This window comes from Canis lupus, chromosome 16, assembly GCF_011100685.1.
Source record: "Canis lupus familiaris isolate Mischka breed German Shepherd chromosome 16, alternate assembly UU_Cfam_GSD_1.0, whole genome shotgun sequence".
Taxonomy (NCBI): Eukaryota; Metazoa; Chordata; class Mammalia; order Carnivora; family Canidae; genus Canis; species Canis lupus.
Genome location: NC_049237.1, coordinates 6,826,796 through 6,851,562, shown reverse-complemented (window position 1 = coordinate 6,851,562; position 24,767 = coordinate 6,826,796). Strand labels below are relative to the sequence as shown.

The window sequence follows — 24,767 nt, the reverse complement described above, 5'->3', positions numbered from 1 at the left end:
TGTAATAATAAATGAGGAGGGCTTGGAGGGGGATGTCACCAAATTTTTTTACTTGGGTGGAAGGGAAGATTAAAGATGGTTTTATAAAGGATGTGACATTGTGCTGAATCTTTAATATTGAGTAGAAACTTGCTGTTTGGATTATGACATAGAAACAACTTTTTGGATTTTGTGTGTGTGTGTTTACTGCCTCCTTTCCCCTATGACTCTCCCAGTACAAGAAGAATTCCTATGGTGTCCACCCGTACTACATGGCACTGGAGGAAGATGGCAGTGCCCATGGAGTGCTCCTGCTAAACAGCAATGCCATGGGTAAGACAGAGGCATGTTCCTTGGGTATCACCATAACTAGCTGTGACCATTTTCCTGGGGTCTGGAATATCAATAGAAGTAGAGAAATTCAAGGGCAAGGGAAATGGGACAGATAAACTGACTTTCCATTCATTTCCTCATTCATTCCTTCTAGATTTATGAGAAGCTATAGGCCAGGTATTATGCATAAAAATTTGACCAAATTGCATGACCTTATTTTACTGTGACAGTTTAACTTCCTTTCACAGCATGATACGGGATGTTGAGATTAAGATTATGTTTCTTATACCTGCAAACCCATCTATTCCACCACATGAGAGAAGACTTTCCAGAGGAGGAGGGTATTAGGGAAAGAGAGAGAGAGAAGAGTACATTTTAGGGCAAATTTCTTATCTGGGTGATATACACTCCAAGGACTCCTTGTTTTCTATCTATCTATCTATCTATCTATCTATCTATCTATCTATCTTCTTTTTTTTTTTTTTAACAGATGTGTCATTCCAGCCCACTCCTGCCCTGACATACCGCACCACAGGAGGGATTTTGGACTTTTATATTGTTTTGGGGCCAACCCCTGAGCTTGTAACTCAACAATACACTGAGGTTGGAATTCATTTTATGCATTGATAAACCATCAAATGTTTATTGGGTATTACCATGTTCTTAGCACTGAGATAGGTTAATTTTTTGTTTTTATCACCCTTGGGTATTCCTACTACATTATTGCTGTCTTTCCTGAAGTTAGGTTTTAGTCTTACTGGTATAAAGGCATAAAGATACCCCACATGCCTCTTAATTATATGCTAAGTAACCTAAGAATCTCTAATCGGTAATAACTCCTGAGTTCTCAACTTCCCCAGAGTGGAAGCTTCACAACACGGGAGACTTTCTATCATTCTGTCATTCTGCATGCTGATGGTTTTTCCATATTTATTTGACTTCCTTATTTTTCTTGGAAGAGGCCTCTTAGACTGGAGAGGGCTCAGTAGAAGTGCTCAAGTTGCTTCAAGTATAAGACTTTTCTTCCCTTCCCCAAAAAGTCTTCCTGGATTCATTTCTCTCTCTCTCTTTTTTTTTTTTTTTTCTAGTTGATTGGTCGGCCAGCAATGACTCCATACTGGGCCTTGGGATTCCAACTAAGTCGCTATGGATACCAGAATGACATTGAGATCTCCCAATTGTATGATGCAATGATGGCGGCCCAGATTCCCTATGTATGAATCCCCCACTCAGTCTGTGGTTTAATTAGTTATGGGAATTTGCACCTAATTACAGATTGAAATTGTCTTTGGGGAAATTATTGATGACTACTTCAGTATAGGAAAATATAGTTGTGGAGCTAGTCTTGTGTGGAATACATTGCTTTTTGAATTTCATGCCTCCCTTTTATATCAAGGGTTCAAAATTGAAAGTTGCATTAATTCTTCAGTGATTAACAGTGTGATTGAAGGATATTGTTACTCACTGCCTTTTGCTGGGAATATCCCGCTCTAGGCACAACTGGTCTTAAGCCATGATGCTAGGGAGTTCTAAGTGAGAATCACATCAAGAAGATGACAATTCTAGATTATACTGTGATTGTCCTTAGAAAGGATTAATAAAAAATGACAATATGAAAGAAAGCAGTAAAAATCAAGTGTTTACCCTCTCTAAAGCACTCATATGCATATCATACAATGGCAATGTAGTCCCCTTCATAAGCCCCGAGAAGTGCAGTCCACTGCTGTCAGCAAGCAGAATTCCAAGATAGCATACCCTTCCTTCTCCATAATCATCAGTTTCTCATCATTCATGCTCTTTCTCTGCTTTCAGTCCACCTTCTGAGAGTTTAGAGGACAATTAATGACTGGATGAAAATAAGGTGTAATGATATTCTCATCAAAGATAATTTGAAGCATTCATCCAGGCTTCAAGTATTTTATTTTTATATACTATTCTATCATATACTTATTAAATGCAAATTAGAAAAGATAGGAAAATTAAAAGATGAAAAAATCCAGAGATCTACCTCACCAGAGTGATCAGTGTTAATAACATGACAGTTTGTTCTTTTCCATGCTTTGACTTTTGTACAAGTCTCTGCTCCCCAAACAAGTTTTACCTAGAGTCTTAAGGCAATACAAGTGATTATCCTCTTCAGGCTAAAAAGCAGCATCTCTTTTTTTTAAACTAGATATTGACCATGGTAGCCATCAGTCACCAATCTTGGATTGAGTAACTTTCACATGCAGAAGCCTAGGTTGGTACTGTTTAGAGAAAAAAGAAGACAATATTCTAATCCCAAGGACCATCCAGCCGAACGGAATGGCAGAAATATACAGTCTAGAAGGCTATACAATAATATACTTCTAAATGTCAATAAATCTAATAAGGTTTACTAGGGGTGGGGGAATAGATATATTCTATTAATCAGAGAAGTCCTGCTTTCTACCTTGAACATTCAACTAGCACTTTGATAGGCTCACCAAGTTTGAAGAGTGGAAAAGACATGAATTAAGGGAGGGAAAGGAAAGAGAATTCCAGTTAAAGAAACAGAAGGAAAAGGATGGGGACAGGTGATCTGTATGCAGGAATCAGAAAATAATTTCAATCAGCAGAATTGAAAAGTCAGTGATAAGGGGTGGGGGGTGAGAAGTGGGGGTGGTATGGGACAAATTAGGAGGGGCCTGGGCTAGGGTTAGCAGAGCTGTTTGTGTGCCCTGATGGGTCCTGCTGTAGGATCCCAGCATCTTGCTGCTCCTTCCTGTAGGATGTCCAGCATGTAGACATCGATTACATGGACCGGAAGCTGGACTTCACACTCAGCCCCAACTTCAAAAACCTCAGTCTCCTGATTGACGAAATGAAGAAAGATGGCATGAGATTCATTCTCATTCTGGTAAGTATTTAGAAGATTAGAGCCCATTTTCTGTTTCTGTGTTCATGGCTTTAAAATAGTACCATTGAGGGAAACTAAATTAAGGGTACATGAGATTTCTCTGTACATTTTTTTCAACTTCCTGTGACATTATAATTGTTTTTTTTTTTTAAGTTTTAAAAAGCAAATAAACAAAGGAGGACAGAGCAAATGAAAATTGGCTTTCAAAAGGTTATGTTTTGCAATATTGATTTTTTACAACTGTCACTGGGATGTAATTTATTATTAGGATTCCCTTGGTTAGGGTTAGAACTGTGGACTGAAACACTGACTATAGCAACAACATCCAAAAAGCCTGACTGTTTCAGGCTGTGCCTTGGAGGAATAGCTATATCCTAGTCTAATCTTTACCTTAAGGCATTCAAAACCCACTCCAGTTGTATCATTACCCAGCAATGGTGAGGCTCAGGGGACTTATTTCTTCCTAATTAAACTCACAAACAACTGACCTAAGATCCAGAACTGCAATTCGTTACTTTGCATTGGAAGCTATACTTTGATAAACACAGAAGTAGTTACCTGCAAATGGTCTTCCCTTCTAGCTTCCAAAAAATGAAACATTATTTGCTGACTTTTATTCATTCATTCATTCAAGTATTAATTAAATAGTGGGTCTTTGAAAATCACTGTTCTAAAAATTGTGTGTGTGTGTGTGTGTGTGTGTAATCTAAATTAATGAATAAGACATTGTTCTTTTTCTTACAAGGATTTTATTCTATCAAACGGAGACAGCCATTAAATAAACATTAAAAAAAGATCATTTCAGATAGAGGCGATTTATACTTCAGATAGTGACAATTATGAAATAGGATACTATATAGAGTAACTGAGGCATGTATGGAATGGGGTGAACAGGGAAGCCACTTTGGATACATAAGTTGGGCCACAGAAGAAAGAAGCTTCATGTTCTTCAGGAGTGTTGATGTCACACTGTGGAAGCACAATAAAATTGGCTTTCTTCATGGGAGGGAAATGTCTTATCAACTTGGTTATCTCCAGGAATATTTTCAAACAGTGTACTTAATTCCTCGAGAACTTCATAGATGTGAGGCAAATTATCTATGGGTATTTTTTTTTTTTTTGTCTTGGAGATATTCTTCTCATGTTTTCTGTTTTAAACCCTTGCTTTGCAGGACCCAGCCATTTCTGGCAATGAGACTCAGTATCTCCCATTCACCAGAGGGCAGGAGAACAATGTATTCATCAAATGGCCTGGCAAGAATGACATTGTCTGGGGAAAGGTAAGCCTTGGGAGAAGGTGTCCATCATTAATCAGCAACAGAATGTCTTGATTAAAAGAGGGTGTCTATAAATCTTGGCAAAATATATTGGGTAATTAATAAATTATGAATGAGTAGAAATTTGCCTGATGCTGATTAATAAGACCAAGGTTACAGGTCTAATTCTCTAAAATATCAGTAAGCTTTGTTTTATTGTCTGGAAATATTCTGGTGCTCTACCCCTTATGCATGTCAGCTGGTCATGTAACAACCTAAAGAATTCCTTTAAGAATAGCTCTGAAGTCTGTGTCTGCCAGGCACCCCCACTCAAAGCTTGCATTCATCTTTTACCTATGATGCTTGCATCCTTCATTCCCAAATAAACCATGAAGTCCTGTAGATTCTCCTCCTTTTGTCTCCTTTACTTCCTTTTTGTGACCTCGGTTCTTCATCTGTTTGATTTATAGCAATAGGATTGTGGGTGAACTTCCTGACCCCAGATGATAGAAGCTCCTAGCCAGCATTCAGACTCTGCTCCATTACTGTATTATGCTACTTCCTGTTGTTCTAGATACATGCCATGCTTACCATGCCTTTGAATGTTGCCTTCTCAGCTTAGGCAGATAATATCTGCCCTTCAAGACCAACTCAAATATATACTCCTATGAAGCATTCAATGACCAGTTTAGCTCTCCCTGTTTCTTCCTTTTTCTATATTAGTATCCTCAAGAGGATAGCATGTCACTTAGCATGCACATTTTATCTGTGAACTCCTTGAAAACAAGGGCTATCAGGGCACCTGGGTGAATCAGTGGGTTGAGAGTCTAACTCTTTGTTTTGGTTCAGGTCATAATCTTGGGGTTCTGGGATAGAGCCTTGTGTCAGACTCTAGGCTCAGTGAAGTCTGCTTGAAGATTCTCTCCCTCTGCCTCTACCCCTGCTCATTCTCTCTCTAAAATAAATAAATACATCCTTTTTAGAAAAAAAGAAAACAAGGACCATCTTACTTAAATCTCAGTAAATACAGATTATAGTACAGTGCCTATCATATAAAGTAAGTGCTCTGTAAATGTTTGCTGATGAATGAATGAATGTATGTAATTAATGTCCTTCTGGTTATAGATGAGATTGGTTGAAACTCTGGATTTTTTAATGCTATGTATATTTGGGGTCCCCAATAAGTGGTAATGCTGCTTAAGCATATTGAACCGAAGTTTATGGGTTGTGAGTGAATTCAATCTTAGTTCTTTAGAGTCATGCTTTAAATTTGTAATTTATGAAGAGAATTTTGTATATGTCTATGACAGACACAGAGCAATCATTTGAAAGGTGATTTTTTAGAGGATATGTTTAAAAAAGATTTAGTTCTTTCCATTTTTGAACTTAATCATTTTGAAAATTTATGAAATGAGTCAAGGGACCCCAACCTATTTTCCCCTAAGAGAATTTCACATATTCAGATTTTATAATTTAATTAATGGCAAAGATCTTCAAGAATTTTGTGGAGATGCAAGTCAATAGAGTCTAACATGTGAATCATCTCATGATCCATATGCAATGCCTTTTAGAGGCCTTAATTTTTCTTCTTTTGCTCTAGGTTTGGCCAGATCTACCCAATGTGAATGTGGATACATCCCTTGACCATGAAACTCAGGTTAAGGTATAGTTACATGCAGATTTTTGTCCACATTGCCCTAAACATCTGGATACTTAAAAGTTTTATCCCAGAACTTGATTAAGCAGCTCTCTGAGCATGCTTATCAACTGGTAATTTCTTGGTAGAAAGAGATCCTCAAATAGAAAACACAACAAGCAACTAAACTGGATATGTGTAGAAGGAAATCAAGTGAAATGTCTCCACATGCGTATCTTTAATAGGTTATATTTTGTTTAAATCCAATGTTGCTTGAAAAATAATGAAGTCCAAAATATTTTCCCTGGAGAGGTTATGAACAGCCTTTTTAATGAATTGTCTCCATATAAAAAAAATATGCCAGTCAGTTAAAAGGAGTAATATTTTTGACCTCAGCAATTGATGTCACATCATTCTGGGCATGTAGCATCCCCTTCACCCTGTAGCTCACTTTTCTCTGGATGACTGGTCTCCTTTATTTGGCCAGTGTAGAAAAAACACTTGTATATCTCAAGTTCGATCATTTAGACACAGACAGTTAATTTTCCAGTTCATATAATTAAAGGCCCAGTAATAAAATGAATCTCATGTTTAAAGGAGATTTAAGACTATATAACCTCCTTCTAGGAGAATAAAGAAGGCAATCAATCAGCCTTCTCTGATCTCTTTGTGTTCCCAGTAAACTCTGTAGAAGCAATAGCAGAGCTGAGACTAGTTTCAGACCCTTGCACAAAGACCTGTTCATCGCCCCTTCCTGGTCCCCAGACTCCCCTTCCTGGATAGGCAAAGACCCAGTGTGAGAGGATGTGTTACTCTTACAGCTTTACAGAGCCCACGTTGCTTTTCCTGACTTCTTACGTAATAGCACAGTTGCGTGGTGGAAGACGGAAATAAAAGAGCTCTATCTAAACCCTCGAGACTCAACAAAGAGCTTGAAGTTTGATGGACTGTGGATTGTAAGTGTACCCTTGTTTTTTCTTTGGAAATGTTGGCAGTCAAACCATGGAGAGGCAATTCAGAGACTAGCAAAAGAGGGAACTAAGGCTGAAGGAGTAAGAGAGAGGGATACTCTTGTACAATTGAGGTGCTGGACCCCCAGAGACAGAGATGATTGTGGGTCTGCCCAGGAACATGCTTGTGGCTGGAGCCAGTGGAAGAGATGTGCCACTGCTGGAGATGCTGCCAGAGAAAGAGGGAGAGGGACAAATACCCCAGCTTCTCTTATCTCCCATCCTCCAGTCGCTGGCCAGTGCCTTCCATTGGTCAAACTACCCAGAAGCTAACACTACAGGAGCTTGACAGTCCTGTATCTTATGATACAGGTAGAGCTAGTGGGGGCAAGGCATGAATTCAAGAGACAATAGATGTTTACCATAGTGAGGGTACAGACTCATCTTCAAAGGCCTGTTCAGATATTTGTCACACCTGTCAGTAGGGCTTCTTGAGATGTCTGTGGGATATGTGTCCAAAGGTTGTTCTATTCGTGTTCTCCGAGGGATGGGAGGCATATCAGTGTTCTAACTTTCTTCCTCACTGTCCAGTGGCCTGAAATCCTGAGCATATTCTAGGCTAGTTCTCAAGAGCTTCATAGGTCTGGACTAGGCTGAAAGAAGCTCATAATTCACCCAGAGACAAACCTATAAGCCCACTATCAGCCCTGGGGCTTCTCTGGCTACTATTCTTGGGGTAGATAGGCGCAAAGCAGACATATGAAATATTAGCCTGAACAGGCAAAGCAGGTAGTGAAGAGGTATGGGTAGCTCTGAGGAATAGGGAGATGATCACTCTGGGATATTTGTTCTGATGGAAAGAAGATGCAACTGAAAAACTCAAAATAGTAAACAGTTCCCCAAATACTTGCCTTTGCCCTTAGTATGCCTGGTTTAAGGTAGTCCGATTTACAAAATCTTAACTTTTCTGCGAATAAAGTAGGCAGTGAACATTCACCTCGGGAACAGCTACTTCTTGCCTTTAAGTAATAAGCCCCCGAGAATGATTTGATCTCCATATTTGTTTCTGAGTTACCTACAACTCTTCAGGACTGCATCTACCACAGAAAGCGAGACACTCCTCCTGTGTTTGGTCTCTGCTGATGTCAGAATTAGACTGAGAAAGAGTAAAGGAAGGTATTGGCAACCATTGGCCACAGATAAAAAGTGTATAATTCACACACAAGAAAACAAAGATGGCCTTCTTGTGTTGGGAGATGTATCAAGAAATCTCCTTAGGTCATGGATCCAGCATAATCTCCATATCTGTGCTACTATGAAATGATCCTCCCAAGTTTAAAAATGCCAGGTAAACTGGGAGTTTAACACTCTACTTAGATGAACATAGATTCTTAGATTCCATTTGGGTCAATGCCTCAGAGTAAACAAAGTCAATGAAATGACTAGCTGAGGGCTTACCTAGGGTGTGTTCATCTCTGTAAGGTCAGTGTCCTCCAGAGAAAAGGCCCCACTGCCTCTGACATCACAGAATGTTTGTTGACTCTTTGCAGGATATGAATGAGCCCTCAAACTTTGTGAATGGATCTGTCAAAGGCTGCAGTGATGAAATTCTTAATAATCCACCCTATATGCCATGTATGTAAATGATTCCTTCCTCAAATTACTTCCCTACTCAAAAACTCTGAAAGTTTCCCTCTTCCTGTCAAAGTGAACCCTAATTTTGGAAAAAGAAAGTACTTGTACACATGACACAAAATCCCAAATAGAACATAGATTACCCTGAACAAGAGTAAATTACTAATCAGGCAGAGAAATAATGACATGATGTATTATGAAAGAAACCACTCAATGCAGAATGTCTGGGTGGCTCAGTGGCTGTGCATTGCCTTCTGCTCAGGTCCTGATCCCAGGATCCTGGGATCAAGTCCCGCATTGGACTGCCCGCAGAGAGCCTGCTTCTACCTCTATTTATGTCTCTGCCTCTTTCTCTGTGTCTCTCATGAATAAATAAATATAATCTTTAAACACACACACACACAAATCCACCAAAAACAGAAAATGGAGACCTTAATACTGTTGGTTGAAACGAGATCCATTCCCTTGAGAATGGTACCATCTAGTGGAAGAAACAGTCTTAATAACAAAGGAATTTATTGTGCTGTTAAGTGGGCTCTGATCGCATTCTACAAATATCAGAAGAAATGAAGCGGGCCTTCCCCAGCTCCTCACTGTGTCCTGACCCTTCATTAGTTATAAAGTCACAGGATGTTGATTCTCTAGACAAAAGAGTTCTTGAAATCCCAACTGTCACTGGTAACAAAGTTGTTGATTGAAATGGAGAAAAAGCAAGGCAATGAGCATTTCTGGTGAATGCACAAAGCAGGTTATTTTGGGAAGTTAACTCGGCATTTCCACTCAGATTTGGAGTCCAGGGACAAGGGCCTGAGCATCAAGACCTTGTGCATGGAGAGTGAGCAGATCCTGCCAGATGGCTCACGGGTGCGGCACTATGACGTTCACAGCCTGTATGGATGGGCCCAGACCAGACCCACATATGAGTGAGTGTGTTCCTAGAGTGGCTGGCTCAGTCCTAAGAGCCTGCAAGTCTTGATCGCGGGGTCATGAGTTCAAGTCCGACACTGGGTGTTGAGATTACTTAAACAAATAAATAAAAAATTAAAAAAAAAAAAAAAGGAAGAAGGCTGCCTAAGGTGTAGTCAAGCTGAAGGGAAAGTTAAGGCTTCCCTGGTCCCCTGGATGCCTTGCTTCTATGTCTTTTACCCTTTGCCAAGGGGTAAGTATGAAAAGCCATGCCTTCAACTTGAGGCAATTTGTAGGACAGCACTACCTTTCACTTCCCGCTGACTCAGGATCTCGGGTCTAGCCAGTGAGTCACTGGAATTTTCTCCTTTCGTGGCTCTTTCCCAGGCATGCCCAGAGCCTTGTGCATATGCTGTCCTGTTAATCCCCAGGAATATGTAGGTGCTTTATAAAGTGCTCCGTGGTTCTACTTCTCCAGGATGTACTCTAAGACCAGCCAAGCTTTGTTTGTCCCAACTGAACCCCAGCCTGAATACCTGTGATGGTGCCAGAAGATTGTTATTGTTTTGGTAATTCCCTAGCTTGAGAATTATTTTTTTTCCTCTGCTGAGTTGCGCTGTGAGTCCAATCAAATGGCCACAACACCGTGGGAATAGAGATTTCTCCAGGGGTCTGGAAGCTAAAAGCAAAGTATTAATTATGCTCTGGGGCTGGTGCTTTTAACAGAGCCTCCAAAGAGGTCAGACCTCTGAGGCTGCTGCCGGGGCTGCTGGGTTTTGGAGCCACTGCACTAGGGATGGGGTCAGCTAGGAACAGCCCCAAGTTCAAATCCCACAGGCCTCACTGTCTTGCCAAGATTTAGTAGTTTCCCTTGGATAGAGAATTTTCATTTCTTTCTAGAGCTGGTTAATTTCTAGAGTTCTGCAATGGCCAGTGACAGAGCTCTTTGCATCACTCACATCCACCCTTCCTGTCTATCCCTGCCTTATTTCAGGCCTTCATTATCTCTCATTCAGATTTGTGTGTAGGAGTGAGTGAGTGTGTGTGTGTGTGTGTGTCCATCCACGTGGGGATTTATGTTGGTGTGAAATATTGGAACTGACCGAATGGATTAATCTCCACCAGAGTAGCTAGCCCCATTTCCTGACATCCTTTATTGAATAATTCATCTGTGTCTATTGATTTATAATGCTTCCTTCAGCAAATGTGTGGATTGAATTACGTACTCGGATCTGTTAATAGACTTTCTCTTTTGTTCCATTGATTTTTCTCTCAGACAATTGTTTTTATTTTCTTACTGAGGCTGCAGGCAAAAGATCCACCATCCATATGGACATATCTGAACATCTTTTGTGTGTATTTGTCCTCGTGTGCCCAATTTATCCCACTTTGTGAGGAGTAGCCACAAATACAGAGAGAGAATATTGCCGAAGAGCTGTAGTCAAACATACTCTCATTTGGATCCCAGATCTGTCTCCTTACTCTTTAAATGTCCTCTGACACATTGTCTAACTTCTCTGAGCCTCAGTTTTGTAACAGTAAAAGGAGGCCAAGGACACCTTCCTCATGATATGTCTATAAGCCTTCCATGATATGTCTATCATGGTTTTTAGCCCATGTACATGGGAGTGACCAGGATATTACCTGGGTTAGAGTAAACACCTGTCGCATACCTCCCTCGGCTCCTTCTTCCCACCTCTATGTAGACAACTAGTCAATTTAACTTTTTTAAAGAAAGGAAATCCACATTTAAGTGATGATAGATCTCCAGTAGTCCTGCCATGACACTTAGCATCACTTTTAAACACCAGATGCTTCTGGGGAAGATGCTTTCTGGCTCAGAATGGAGTGCCATTGCCGCCTCACACTCCAGACTGGGGCTGCTCTCTGTAATGTAGTTCCATAGCTGTCCACCCTCAAATTCACCCTCAATTCACCTCCTTGTTCCCCTCCGATCAGAGCTGTGCAGGAGGTGACGGGACAGCGAGGGGTCGTCATCACCCGCTCCACATTCCCCTCTTCTGGCCGCTGGGGAGGCCACTGGCTGGGTGACAACACGGCCGCGTGGGACCAGCTGAAGAAGTCTATCATTGGTGTGTGGGCCTACTCCCAGGGGCCTCTGCTGGCTGGGAGGGGACTGGGTTGTGTGCTGGCAGCCGCATTGGTTATGTCCAGGTACCATCCACATGGGCAGCAGAAGCAGCAGCAGCTGACTTCTCTGTGGGTGTGAATTTTAGTTTATAGTCTATACCCATCTTTCGATATTTTCATCATAGGTGGCCCAGGGCTTCCAAATAGGGTATGGAAGAGAAAGGGCAAACCTACCCTCTGAAAGGGCTGCTTCGTCCAACACAGCTGTGTCTTCTCATTGCAGGCATGATGGAGTTCAGTCTCTTTGGAATACCGTATGTAAGTTATACTGGGGCCGTCGCTAACCGTCAGACCCCAGAGCGCCCGCAACCTACAAACTGTCCCACCTCATGCTCTGATTTTGCATCTTCTCAGACAGGAGCAGATATTTGTGGCTTCTTTGGAAATGCCGAATACGAGATGTGTATTCGCTGGATGCAACTGGGGGCCTTTTATCCATTTTCCAGAAACCACAACACCATGGGGACAAGGGTGAGGCAGCAGCTTGGTGCCACCATGTTTTGCGCCCTTGAATCACAACTTCATTTTTACCCTCAAAAGTATCATATTCTGAGTAGGATGAGGAAAAAAAAATCATAAAAATCAGAACCTCCACTTCTTATAAAACCCACAGAGTTCAAAACCCCAGAATTATAAGCAATTCTCAAGAATAGACCTTTGTTCATGTCTTGGGGGATGTATGCCTATGAGGACAGAGGGGTTTAGAGCTCCCTATGGGGCTAAAACAAGAGCAGCTCCTTTTCTTTGGAGAATTTTTATTTTATTCAAATCCATCCACGCTCTGTCAATGCTGCATAGAGACCCGTCTCTCCAGGGCTGTACAGGTGACTTAGGAGTCAGTGGTAAACAGTGAGAAGCAAGTAGCATGGATTAGCAGGATAGCAAGGGGAAGAGAATGGGTAGGGTAGAAATGAAGGGTGAGATCCCAGTAACTGGTATGTGGGACATGTACGTGCCTGCTGACCCTTTTCTGATACCATTAGGATGATGTAAAGAAATATCTGCCACATGTTCTTTTACCTTTTTAGAGACAAGATCCTGTGGCCTGGAATTCAACCTTCGAGATGTTCTCAAGAAAAGTCCTCGAGACCAGATACACCCTGCTGCCCTACCTCTACACTCTGATGCATAAAGCTCACGTGGAGGGCAGCACCGTTGTGCGGCCCCTGCTCCATGAGTGAGTACAGCCTGTCTCCCCAAGCAGAGGTTCTGGCTGGGTCTTGGGGATGGTCCTCTGCCACAGTCCTCACAGGCTGCTGGGTATTCTCGTATTTTTTCTTTTGAAGGTTTACGAATGACCGTGAAACATGGGTCATTGACTGCCAGTTCATGTTGGGCCCTGCCATCTTAATCAGCCCTGTGCTGGAAAATGTGAGTTTTCCATCAGAGATCAGAAACCCTCAGTTACACAATCTAAAGTACAAGAAGGAAAAAAAAAAATAGATAAAAAGTAAATAAAAATAAATAAAGTACAAGAAGGGTGTTTTAAAGGTCATCTTGTCCCACTAGCTATTTTCTAGTAAATATCTTTCTAGAATATTTAAGGGAGATCTTTTTCTTTTTTCAAAATCTCCATTAATGAAAACTTCACTTCACAACCCCAACTGATTTCTCATTTTAGTGTCTCATTACCCCATATCTTCATCAAGTGTACCTTGTTTAAAAATGAATTTTTCTATATGTTTGAAGAATTTTCTCAGATCTTTTTCATTTCAAACTTCCCAAATTCTTAAAATCATTAATAAAATTCTCATTTGTAGTTTTGTTCTACAGAAAGAATTTTAATAATTATTTTAATAATTAAGTTATTGGAATATGCATAATGACATGTCGATTTTATGTTTCAGAACAAGTTTCAGGTCAGCGCTTATTTTCCCAGAGCTCGTTGGTATGACTACAGCACGGTAAGAACCTACATTTTGTGAAGAATCAGACTGGCTCATGCTGGCTAGAAGGGTGGCCTTCTTGTTCTCTTCAAGTTCTTCTTGTTCTCTTCAAGTTCTCTTGACTTTGAGGCACCTAATTTCCAAGGCAGTAGTTTTCAACCTTACAGCCAAGCAAGATTTGCTTATATAAAAGTATACACAAAAGCATAATTAGGTAAAACCTGCCGCCCATATCAGAGTGACTTTTCTTCCACCCCCATCTTTCCTGGAGGATACAGAGAAAAGACTAGATTTCTAGAGTTCTAAACAAAGCTGAAATCAGCGATTTTTCTCCTTTGACTTGCTGTTTCTTGCTGACTTTCCAGCAGGCTTGGAAAGACTTGTTGTATTAAAGCTTGCAGCATTCATTCCATCTCTTTATCTTCATCCTTCCCTGCCTGAATTCTCTCTTCTAGGAATCTGGCAGTGTATCAACAGGGCAGTGGAAAATCCTGAACGCTCCCCTTGACCACATCAACCTTCACATCAGAGGGGGCTACATCCTGCCTTGGCAAGAGCCTGCGATGAACACTCACGCCAGGTAAGGAGACCAATGGTCCCAAAGGCCTCACTTTGTCCTTGGCCTCACCTTTGTAATGAGGTCGCCTCGAATGGAGCTGCTTGCCTTAACCAGGGCTCAGGGGATAAATAAACACACTTACAGATGGTCTCATTGATTAAATTCTGTAAGTACCTTCTGAGTGACTTGGGGGAGGTTGCTGTCATGAAGTCAGTCTTGGGGAGATCTTTTACCTGTAGCTCTGTGTCCAAAGCCTAGGACGAAATTATTTTTTAATTTCTTTTCTTTTCTTTTCTTTTCTTTTCTTTCTTTTCTTTTTTCTTTTCTTTTCTTTTCTGTGTGTGTGAGAGAGAGAGAGAGAGAGAGACAGTGCACATGGGGGTGGGAAGGGGGACAGGGACAAAGGAGTTGAAGAGAATCGTAAGCAGACTCCATGCTGAGCACCGAGTTGGAGGGCTCCATCTCATGATCCTGAGATCATTACCTGAGCCAAAATCAAGAATCCAATGCTTAACCAACTGAGCTGCTCAGTCACCCCTGGGCAAAAATTTCCTTGAGGACAGTAGCATTTACCTCTTTCCACATTATTAAAAAAAGCTGGGAATATTAATGAATTCTTTGATTTGTGATGGCTGTCCAAGGATGATTTAGTGCTTATTTCGAAGTCTGCTTTGGTCAACTCAGTAGTTTATTTTTATTTATATATTTTATTTATATTCATATATCTGTGTACATTTACTAAATTAAAGGGAACATGTTATGTCAAGAGAGACACACATAAAAAAACTATAACCATTTAAAAGGAGAGATGTTAACTTAGCCTTGTGGTATAAAGCATGATTTCATATGAAAGAGGGCTTTGAGCTGAGTCTTGAATAATAAATAGGATTTGAATATATGAAGACAAGGAAAGAAATATTCTGGGAGTATTAAAGAGCTAAAGGTGAAAAATGAGTCTGGTTTGGGGAGTAGTAGACTGCTCAGTTTAACTGGAGTGCAGATAGGGAGAGGGATGAAATACAAAATAAATGCAATTCAAGCGTGGTAGGATCAGGTCATGGAAGGTTGTAAATGCCAAGACAGAAATTGCATTTTATTCTGTAGCAATCTGGAAGCTACTGAAGGGTTGTTTGGTGGTTTTCTTCCTAAGGAATTCATATCTTATATGTGTATTTGTTTAGTAGGTATCTATTTTTTTAATTCATAAGAAAACCAAGTCTAAAAAATTTGTGTTAATTATTAAAAATTAAATCTTTTAAAAATTAAGTTTTTTGAGATGTATTCAAATCAAAGGACATCAATTATACATATTTGGTGTTTATTTACCATAATTATTTATAAGCTTCTACTATAAAGAAACCACTTCAGGGATGCCTGGGTGGCTCAGCGGTTAAGCATCTGCCTTCGGCTCAGGGCATGATCCTGGAGTCCCGGGATTGAGTCCCACATCAGGCTCCCTGCATGGAGCCTGCTTCTCCCTCTGCCTATGTCTATGCCTCTCTCTCTGTGTCTCTCATGAATGAATAAATAAAATCTTTAAAAAAACAATAAAAATAAAGAAACCACCTCAAAATTTCAAATATTTTCTTTCATTTCATAAAATAATTTAAATAGGACTCTTTAATAAAAATTGGTTTGCACATATATCCTTTGAGATGGAATCCATTGCTATTTGCAAAATATATTTTCACAGACAAATATCTAAGTACATCTCAATTTAATGGTATTCATGTTTCGATGTGTTATATATTAGACATTCATGTGTATAATTTTTAAAATAAAATTGTTTTAAACCATGTAGGAAACCTTAATATTTAAGGGGTGTGCAATAAGCTCTTTTGTAAAGAAGATGCCTTTTAACTTACCTATTTTTAGAACTCTTATGTGCATTTTTATGTGCATTTTAATGCATTAATTTTTTTGTTGTTTTGGGTGAGTAATACTTTCAACAGAAACCATCCCTCATTCTTACAACCTCTAATCTAGATAAAAATAACTCCTTCTTTTTTTCATAGCCGACAAAAATTTATGGGATTGATTGTTGCACTGGATGACAATGGGGAAGCTGAAGGCCAGCTATTCTGGGATGATGGACAAAGTATTGGTGAGTAGCATTCTAGGATCTCCATAGAACTTGCAGAAAAACCATAGCTCAGGATGTAATTGGCGTGACCTGAAAATCTCTTTCTAAACCTGTTTCTGCTACTGTTATAAAGTGATGATATTGAAAGAATTTTTGCAATTTTTGCCTGCACTTGATTTTACATTGCAATTACTATAGAAGAGTATATGGTTCCAGCTTTGTACGTTCAGCAACATGATGTTACGGATTCAGCCAGGGGTGACCTATGTCTGTGTAATTAACTGCCTTGCTCTGGTAAAAGTGTGGATGCAGCTATTGGGTTGACCATTCATTCATTCTCAGTGGTTGACAGACCTGGCTCTGTTATTTGGGCCAGCCATCTATAACCAGGTACCCTGTTCCTCCTAAGTAGGCCCACACAGGAGACAGATTAGAGCTCAGAAATTTTCTTAGTCTCAGAAGTATAGAATTAAGCATTGTCAACAAGATGCTTATATCAATGAAATATTACTTTGTATGCTTTCTTTCCCCAATCTAGGGGCATGATAGTGCTACCTTAGATAATTGGGGTTTGTCACTTTAGTCAGAACATCCTCTTCCTTAAACATTTCTACAGAAATACTGACATGTCCTGACCAACCGATGCCCATTTTCCAGTATTTATTACTGTGGATGAGAACATTTTAATCTTATAACATGTCACAGTTTCTGAAATTATAAACTGTTTTTTTATTGGTAATATCCCCTTTTCATTTTCTTCATTAATATGCTATCATTAAAGAAAATATCTGAAAGATAGAAAACTAGAAAAAAGTAATTAATATTTTTGCTGTATTCTTTTGCTTTTATGTTGCTTAAGAAAATGCTTAATTTTTATATCTATGAAAACATACTGCATATTTAATTTCTGAATCCTGTTTTTTGCACTTAACAATGATAGAAATATGTTGACATGTTATCATATACTCCTTATAAACACAATTATGGTTACTACATCCCACTGAGAGGATATGCCATAATTTATCTAACTTTCTGTAATTACTCTCTATCTAGGACACAGGATATTTTCAGTTTTCACAGTTATAAACACCATCAAATATTAACCATTGTTTGTGTTTCAGATTATTTCTATGGGGTACATTCCTAGAAGTGAAATTATTGCTTTTTTAATCAACTTGTTAGAGTTATACAATTTATTTTATTTACACAAATAATTATTTACACAAATAAAATGTATCCATCCTTAATATATAGTTCAATAAGGTTTGACAAATATATGCAGTTGTATCACCACCATCATAATCAAAATCAAGAATATTTTCATAACCCAAAATTCCGCTTTTACATATTTCCATTGACCTGCCCTCCACTCCCAGGCCTTTGCAACCACTGGTCTGTTCTCTGTCACTATAGTTGAGGTTTGTCTTTTCTAGGTTTGATGTGAATAGAATCATACAGTGTGTATCCTTTTGTGCTTAGCTTCTTTCACTTAGCAAAACAATTTTTATAGCAAAATGTTTTGCCATACAGTGGCATATAAAAGTAGCTTATTACTTTTTGACTCCTGTAACATTCTGTTGTATGGATATGCCATAATTTGTTTATCCAACTTACTTATTGATCAATATTTTAGTTGTTTTATGTTTTTTACCATTATGTGTAAACCTGCCATGATTATTTGAGTATAAGTCATTTCAAGATCATACATTTTCACTTCCCTTGGGTAAAAACCTAGAAGTGAAATTGCCAGGCTGGGTCAGATGATAAGTGTATGTTTAACTTTTGAAGAAACTGCCTGATTATTTTCTAAAATGACTATAATGTGTTTCCTTCCCAACAGCAATAATTCAGAGTTCCCATTCCCACATCTTCACTAACACTCGGAGTTGGTAGTTTTTAAAGCTTTAACTATTTTAGTAGTACATAGTGCATCTCCTTATGGATTTAATTTGCATTTCCTTGACGTTGAGCATCGTATGTTTATTGGTTATTTGTATGTCTTCTTATTGAGGTATTGGTTTGAGTCCTTTGCCTATTCTTTATTATATTGTCTTTTCATTATTGACCTGTAGGAGTCATGTATACCAGTATTTTATCAGATATGATTTGCATCTCCGTGTCTGTAACTTTCCCATACAATTCTTTTATAAGTATCTTGCAAGAAACTTTAATTTTGATTAAAGTTTATTTTAATAATATACTTTAATAATAATATATTTATTATTACTAAATATATATTTATATAACCCAGGAACAGCCAGGTGGAAAAAATGTGTAGGGCATAGGGCAAGGTATGTGGGAAGGGACTCAGAGCTTCTGTGCCCTCTCCGGGGCATTACTTCTCCTGAACCTCTGCATGCTCGCCAATCCGGAAACTCTGAGCCACGTCCTTTTGGGTTTTTATGGCGGCTTCATTACATCTGCATCATTAGCTACATTATTGGCCATTGGAGATTGATTCAATCTCCAGCTCCAATCCCCTTTCAAAGGTCCTCATTAACATAACAAAAGACACTTTGTTCTCATCACTTAGGAAATTCCAAGCATTTTAAGAACTCTGTGCCAGAAAGGGGGTGAAGACCAAATACATATTGAAATCACATCACATGGCTTAACCCAAGGTTACAAAATTTTTTCTCCTTTATTTTTGGAAACTTTACAGTTTTAGCGTTTACATTTAGGACTATCACCTATTTTTTTTGTATATTTTTTATTGGAGTTCGATTTGCCAACATATAGTATAACACCCAGTGCTTAACCGGTCAAGTGCCCCCCTCAGTACCCGTCACCCACTCACCCCATCCCCCATCCCCCCTCCCCTTCCACTACCCCTTGTTCGTTTCCCAGAGTTAGGAGTCTCTCACGTTCTGTCACTATCACCTACTTTGTATTAAATTTTGTCTGTACATTATGGTCAAGGTTCATTTGTTCCCCCATATGTTTATCCAACTGATCCAGCACCTTTTTGAAAACAGAATCTTTTCCCCTGTTATGTTACCTTGACACTTCTGTTAGCTATGAATAGATCTTGTATGGCTGAGAGTCTATTTTTGGATTATTTAATCTTTTTTAAAAAAAAGATTTTCATTTATTTATTCATGAGAGAGGCAGAGACAAAGGCAGAGGGAGAAATAGGCTCCCTGCAGGGAGCCTGATGTGGGACTGGATCCCAGGACCCTGGGATCATGCCCTGAGCCAAAGGCAGATGCTCAAACACTGAGCAACCGAGGCATCCCATGGATTATTTGTTCTGTTGCATGGATCTCTATGTCCATACTTATGCAATATCACACTGTGTTAACAAAGGTAGATTCAAAATTGTTTTAACAAATAATAATTAACAAAAAACTTGCTAGAATTTTGAGTGCAATTGCATTGATTCTGCAAATCAATTTGGGGACATCTGTCTATCATCTTTAATTACTTAGGTCTTCTTTATTTCAGAGCATTTTGTAATTTTCAGTGCATTCAGTACACATATTTTGTTAAATGCATCCTAATAAATAATATTACAGATGGGACTTTAAATTTCCCTTCTCAGTGTATGGATAATGCTTTATAACCCCATATTCATTTAATATGGTATCTAAAAGAGCTATTTTTCAAGTGATTTGGTTGCTTATTTAGAGGAGGAACCTGGCTAACAGGTGGGATATGAAAGAATTAGATTACTTTTTTCAAAGTTCAACTTACTTAGTCCTTGATTGTTTCTGTGAAGTTCAGTCTGATAAGTAAGCTTGTGACATGTGGCATGTGACATGTGGCATCCCGTAGCTCTGGATTCAGATATCATTTCAGCCATTTACTGGTTATATGCCTTTTGGAAGGATGCTTAACATCTCTTTGCCAGCATTTTCTCATCCTTAACATCTACAAAACCCTACTTACCACATAGAGCCTTTCATGTAGACAAAATTAATTCATATAGAGAAAGAATTCCTGGCACGTGGATGTTGAGTAGAATATATCATTAATATGGTAAGGTAAATAAAATTCCAGTATAAGCCTTTAAGATAAGATATATTAGACAAGACATATTACATTCAAAAAAGTGTGGTCAATATGACAATAGAAAGTCCAAAAGTCAGAGAAAGGAGGTTAACTGACCACCCAAATTAGATTTTAAAACAGTCACAGACTTAAACCTTGTAAGAGAATAATAAGCTACAATGCCAATTTTTAAATTTAAGAACTATACTTATTAATGAGCTAGAATGTTCCCATTTATTGGGAAGTACATATTTTTCCTTAAAGTTATGTGAAGGATAAAATTTTAATCAAGGATTTGTTTGGTGAACCAGAAATTGTAGCAAAAGGAGTTAGTGACTGTGCTGAGGTATTCAACACGGCGTCACGTCAGTGACATCTTGCCAAGGTGACTGTGAACAATGCATCGTTGGATCATGCCAGCTATACAATTGGGTGATTAGGCAGGAAACAATTCCATTATCATGATATGGAACATGGGCAATAAAGTCAGGTTAAAGAATGATGAGAGATATGGAGATTAATTTGCACACTTGGAATCTGAGATGCCTAATGGAGTCTCCTGGTGGGGCTCACACTTTGTAAATATGGGTGTGATGACAAAAAGTCTGATGACAAGTGGAGTGAGAAGCCTGGGAGTATTATAGCAAGTAGAAATCACACTGGATTAATGTTTAAGATTAATCGGGTAGGTTTTTAAAATATATATATTTTTTTTATAAAAAAGAAATGCCCTTTATTTTTGTTAGTTCTTGGGCCTGACTTTAACTTTTTTGGTAACAGGTTTATTGAGATATAATTCACACATCATGTAGTTTACCGTTTTTAAGTGTGCGATTCAGTGTTTTATTTTATTTTATTTTATTTTATTTTTTCGATTCAGTGGTTTTAGTATGTTCACCAATTTGTGCAATCATTACAAAGACAATTCTGGAACATTTTTTTTACCACCAAAATAAGCCCTCCACCTTTTAAAAAAAAATTATTTATTTATTCATGAGAGACACACAGAGAGAGGCAGGGACACAGGTAGAGGGAGAATCAGGTTCCATGCAGGGAGCCCAATGTGGGACTTGATCCCAGGACTCCAGGATCACACCCTGAGCCAAAGGAAGATGCTAAACCACTGAGCAGCCCAGGCATCCCTAAATCCTCTAACTTTTAGATATCATCCCTCAATCCTCCCTTGCCCTGCCCTCATTCTCTCCAGCCCCAGGAAATGTAGCCCTAGGCATTTACTACTCTGTCACTATAGATCTATGTATGCTAAGCATTTCATATGAATGAAATCATATGGAATCACATAAATGGAGTATATGTGGCCTTTTATTACTGGCTTCTTTCACTTAGCATAATATTTTTAAGGTTCCATTATGTTGTAGCATGTATCTATACTTCATTTCTTTTTTTTTTTTTTTTGTTTTTTTTTGTTTTTTTTTACTTCATTTCTTTTATGTGACTGAATAGTATGGCACTGTATGAACATTCCACTTTTTGTTTATCCATTTATCAGCTGTTAGACATTTGGGTTGTTTCCACTTTTTCGCTATTAGGAAAAATGCTGCTATGAACATCTATGTACGAGTTTTTGTAATCACATACTTCCTTACTTCTCTGGGGTGCATACCTAAGAGTGAAATTTCCACTTTATATAGTAACTCTGTGTTTCCTTTTTGGGAACTCCCAGCTTCTTTTACAAAGAGGCTGTACTATTTTACATTCCTTCAGTAGTGCATGTGGGATCCAGTTGCTCCACATCCTTATAAACATTTATTATTGTCTTTTTGATTATAGTCATTCTAGTGGGTGTCAAGTAATATGTCATTGTGGCTTCAACTGATTTGCATTTCTATGATAACTAATCCCATTTTTTTTGGATAACTAATCCCATTGAACATCTTTTCATGTACTTACCATTCATACATCTTTGGAGAAATGTCCGTTCACATTCTGTGTCAATTTTTACATCAGATTGTCTTTTTGATTATTGAATTGTGTTTTCAGATGTTCTAGATATGAGTCTCTTATCAGACATATGATTGATAGTACTCACATTTTGGGCTCGATCATTTTTTTTACTTGTGCTGGCTGGCTGTTAATTACAAGATGTTTAGCAATATCCCCCAAATGCCAAAAGCACTCTCTCTAATCCTAAGATGTAACAGTAAAATGTGTTTCTGGCTATTGCCAGGTGTCCCATAAGCAAAATCACTACTGGTTGAAAACCACTGCTTTAAGGGAATCTAGAGTCCTTTTATACAGCTTGAGCTAATTAAGACTAGATGATTCATGCCATAGTGGGTTAATAACACCACAGGTAGTGTAGTGTTAAAAATCAGCTCCCAAGAACAATATATTTCAAAAAATGTAGGGGGAAAACAATTTTCTGTAAAGTTCTAGTTTACTTCAACAAATGTCTTACTCTCAAGGTTAAAAATCAATAGTCCCTGATTTTTAGCTTCTATAGAGAGGCTGTCTGCTCCTTTTCACCAGACTTAGAAATTCAAAATTTGAAACACCAATATACAGTGTAAGTATAAATTTAACTTAAATTTTCTGTTAATAGGTTTCTATTTGTGAATTTTTTCCTTACATAAGGAGATTTAATAGCTAGTTCGAGGATAATCCTAGATTACCCAATTTAACAAAATTCTATTCTTTAAAAATTCTTCATTAAAATTGCTAAAAAAAGTCTCTATTTGCTTAGGTTACATTTTCTAGCCAAGGCTAAATTTCAAAATATGAGTTTCATACTGTTTCTGCAAGTGTGGAGGTGATTTATAGAAAGCAAAGAAGAGGATTGGTTCATGGAGGGAATATGTTGGAATATTGGTAAGAGATAGAATGCTGATAAGGGCAAGAACATAGCATGAAATGAAACTGACTTTTAAGAAATAGGAGTTATAGGCACACCTGAGTGTCTCAGTTGGTTAAGCATCCAACTCTTGATCTCAGCTCAGGTCTTGATCTCAGGGTCATGGGTTCAAGCCCCGTATTGGGTCCATGCTGAGTGTGGAGAAGGAAGGAGGGAAGGAAGGAAAGAAGGAGGAAGGGAGGAAGTAAGGAAAGAAGGAAGGAAGGAAAAAGGAAAGAAAGATGGAAAGAAATAGGAGTTATAGAAGCCACATGAGAAGAATGAATAAAGTAGGTATCTATGAAGGATTATTTCAAGGAGGAGATGTTTGGGGAAAGAGGTCTGAAAAACCTGAATATTGTGAAGAGATAGTTAGATTTAATGTACTCTGTCACTGGTGACTTTGAAAAGATTGAGTTCAGTGTTAAAAAAAAAACACAGGAACTGAAACACAGGAGATGTAGGATTGAATTACGAGTTGAGTATACAGACATAACAAGCAGAGGATACTTTTTTTTAGACAGTATGGCACAAAAAAAAAAAAAGAAATTTGGTGGTTGCTTGATATAAAGAGTCAAGTAGAGTGTTTGTCGGAATGGAGTGTTCTGGAGCATGATTGGAGCCTGGAGGAATGGAGAGGGTCTCAGGAAGAATTGATGGAGTAAGTTGTGTATAGGCAGGAGGGCTTGGGAACTATGGCACTGTGATAGGGTGATCTAAGAGTAGGGAGAGAAGAATAATGAAAATGAAGATGATGATGACTTTGCTAATGATAGTGAAGAATACATTTTGAGCACTTATTCTGCTCCTGAAGCACGCCACGAGCTAGGTGCTACTATTTTCATTTTACAGATGATAAAATGTTAAGCTACTTGCCAGAGATTGCACAGCCACTAAGGGTAGGAGCAGGGAGTTGAATCCATGTCAATCTGACTTGAGAGCCTGACTTCCTAACCACTCTCCCCTGCTTTGAGCCTTTATCATCACAGCTGTGTCAACTCTCATGGCTATGCGCTTGCTACATCAGCAAAGGAAAAACCAGTCAGTAGCCTCCACGTTTCCTCATCTGGGGTATCTATTCTTAGTTCAACTAAGATTTTTTGGTTTTACAACATCTTGATTGTGGCCTGAAACTGTCTTCCATTTGCACACCTCCACACTACCCTGGAGTGAAAGAATACTATCCTTATTGACTACTATCCTTGACTTGACTACTATCCTTAGTGTTCCTCAGAGAGATCATGATTATCCTAATCAGTAATTGTGACCCCTTTACTGTATACAAGATTATCTGCTACCATTGAAGCAATGAGGTAGTTGCTCATTCTTTTTTCTTGTTTGCAGATACCTATGAAAATGGCAACTATTTCTTGGCAAACTTTGCAGCAACTCAGGTAAGACAAATAGTCTTAATTTATTCAATAAAATATATTGAATTTTATAAATCCATTCCCAGTTAGCTACAGGTCAAACATTATCACTTAACTGTATCAAAATAAAATCCCACATCTTAGTAGGAGGAACTTCCTACCTTTACATTTATAAATTGGGTCTTTTGACATTAATATAAGGGAGGAACAGTCCTTATTTTGACAATTATCTGCTATCTATCAGTCTTATAAAAAGAAAATTTATAATTCATATAGTGCCAGTGAAAAAATTAGTCTTTAAATG

The 24,767-nt window shown here is 38.6% G+C and overlaps 1 protein-coding gene across 2 annotated transcripts in view; it reads left to right on the top strand.

The window, feature by feature from the left end:
- MGAM2 (maltase-glucoamylase 2 (putative)) overlaps positions 1-24,767 on the top strand; it is an 86,335-nt gene that overhangs the window by 52,646 nt on the left and 8,922 nt on the right. Inside the window, exons 29-46 of one of the 2 annotated variants that reach the window (XM_038559358.1) lie at positions 216-312; positions 803-915; positions 1,401-1,526; positions 3,062-3,190; positions 4,363-4,470; positions 6,047-6,109; positions 6,904-7,038; positions 8,583-8,667; positions 9,452-9,590; positions 11,533-11,666; positions 11,948-11,982; positions 12,079-12,195; positions 12,753-12,901; positions 13,011-13,095; positions 13,572-13,628; positions 14,066-14,190; positions 16,185-16,273; positions 24,438-24,487. In XM_038559358.1, the coding sequence (XP_038415286.1) occupies positions 216-312; positions 803-915; positions 1,401-1,526; positions 3,062-3,190; positions 4,363-4,470; positions 6,047-6,109; positions 6,904-7,038; positions 8,583-8,667; positions 9,452-9,590; positions 11,533-11,666; positions 11,948-11,982; positions 12,079-12,195; positions 12,753-12,901; positions 13,011-13,095; positions 13,572-13,628; positions 14,066-14,190; positions 16,185-16,273; positions 24,438-24,487 (1,836 nt within the window). Of the gene's footprint in view, positions 1-215; positions 313-802; positions 916-1,400; positions 1,527-3,061; positions 3,191-4,362; positions 4,471-6,046; positions 6,110-6,903; positions 7,039-8,582; positions 8,668-9,451; positions 9,591-11,532; positions 11,667-11,947; positions 11,983-12,078; positions 12,196-12,752; positions 12,902-13,010; positions 13,096-13,571; positions 13,629-14,065; positions 14,191-16,184; positions 16,274-24,437; positions 24,488-24,767 lie in introns of those variants that run through there. The other variant, XR_005371225.1, reaches the window with a different exon arrangement.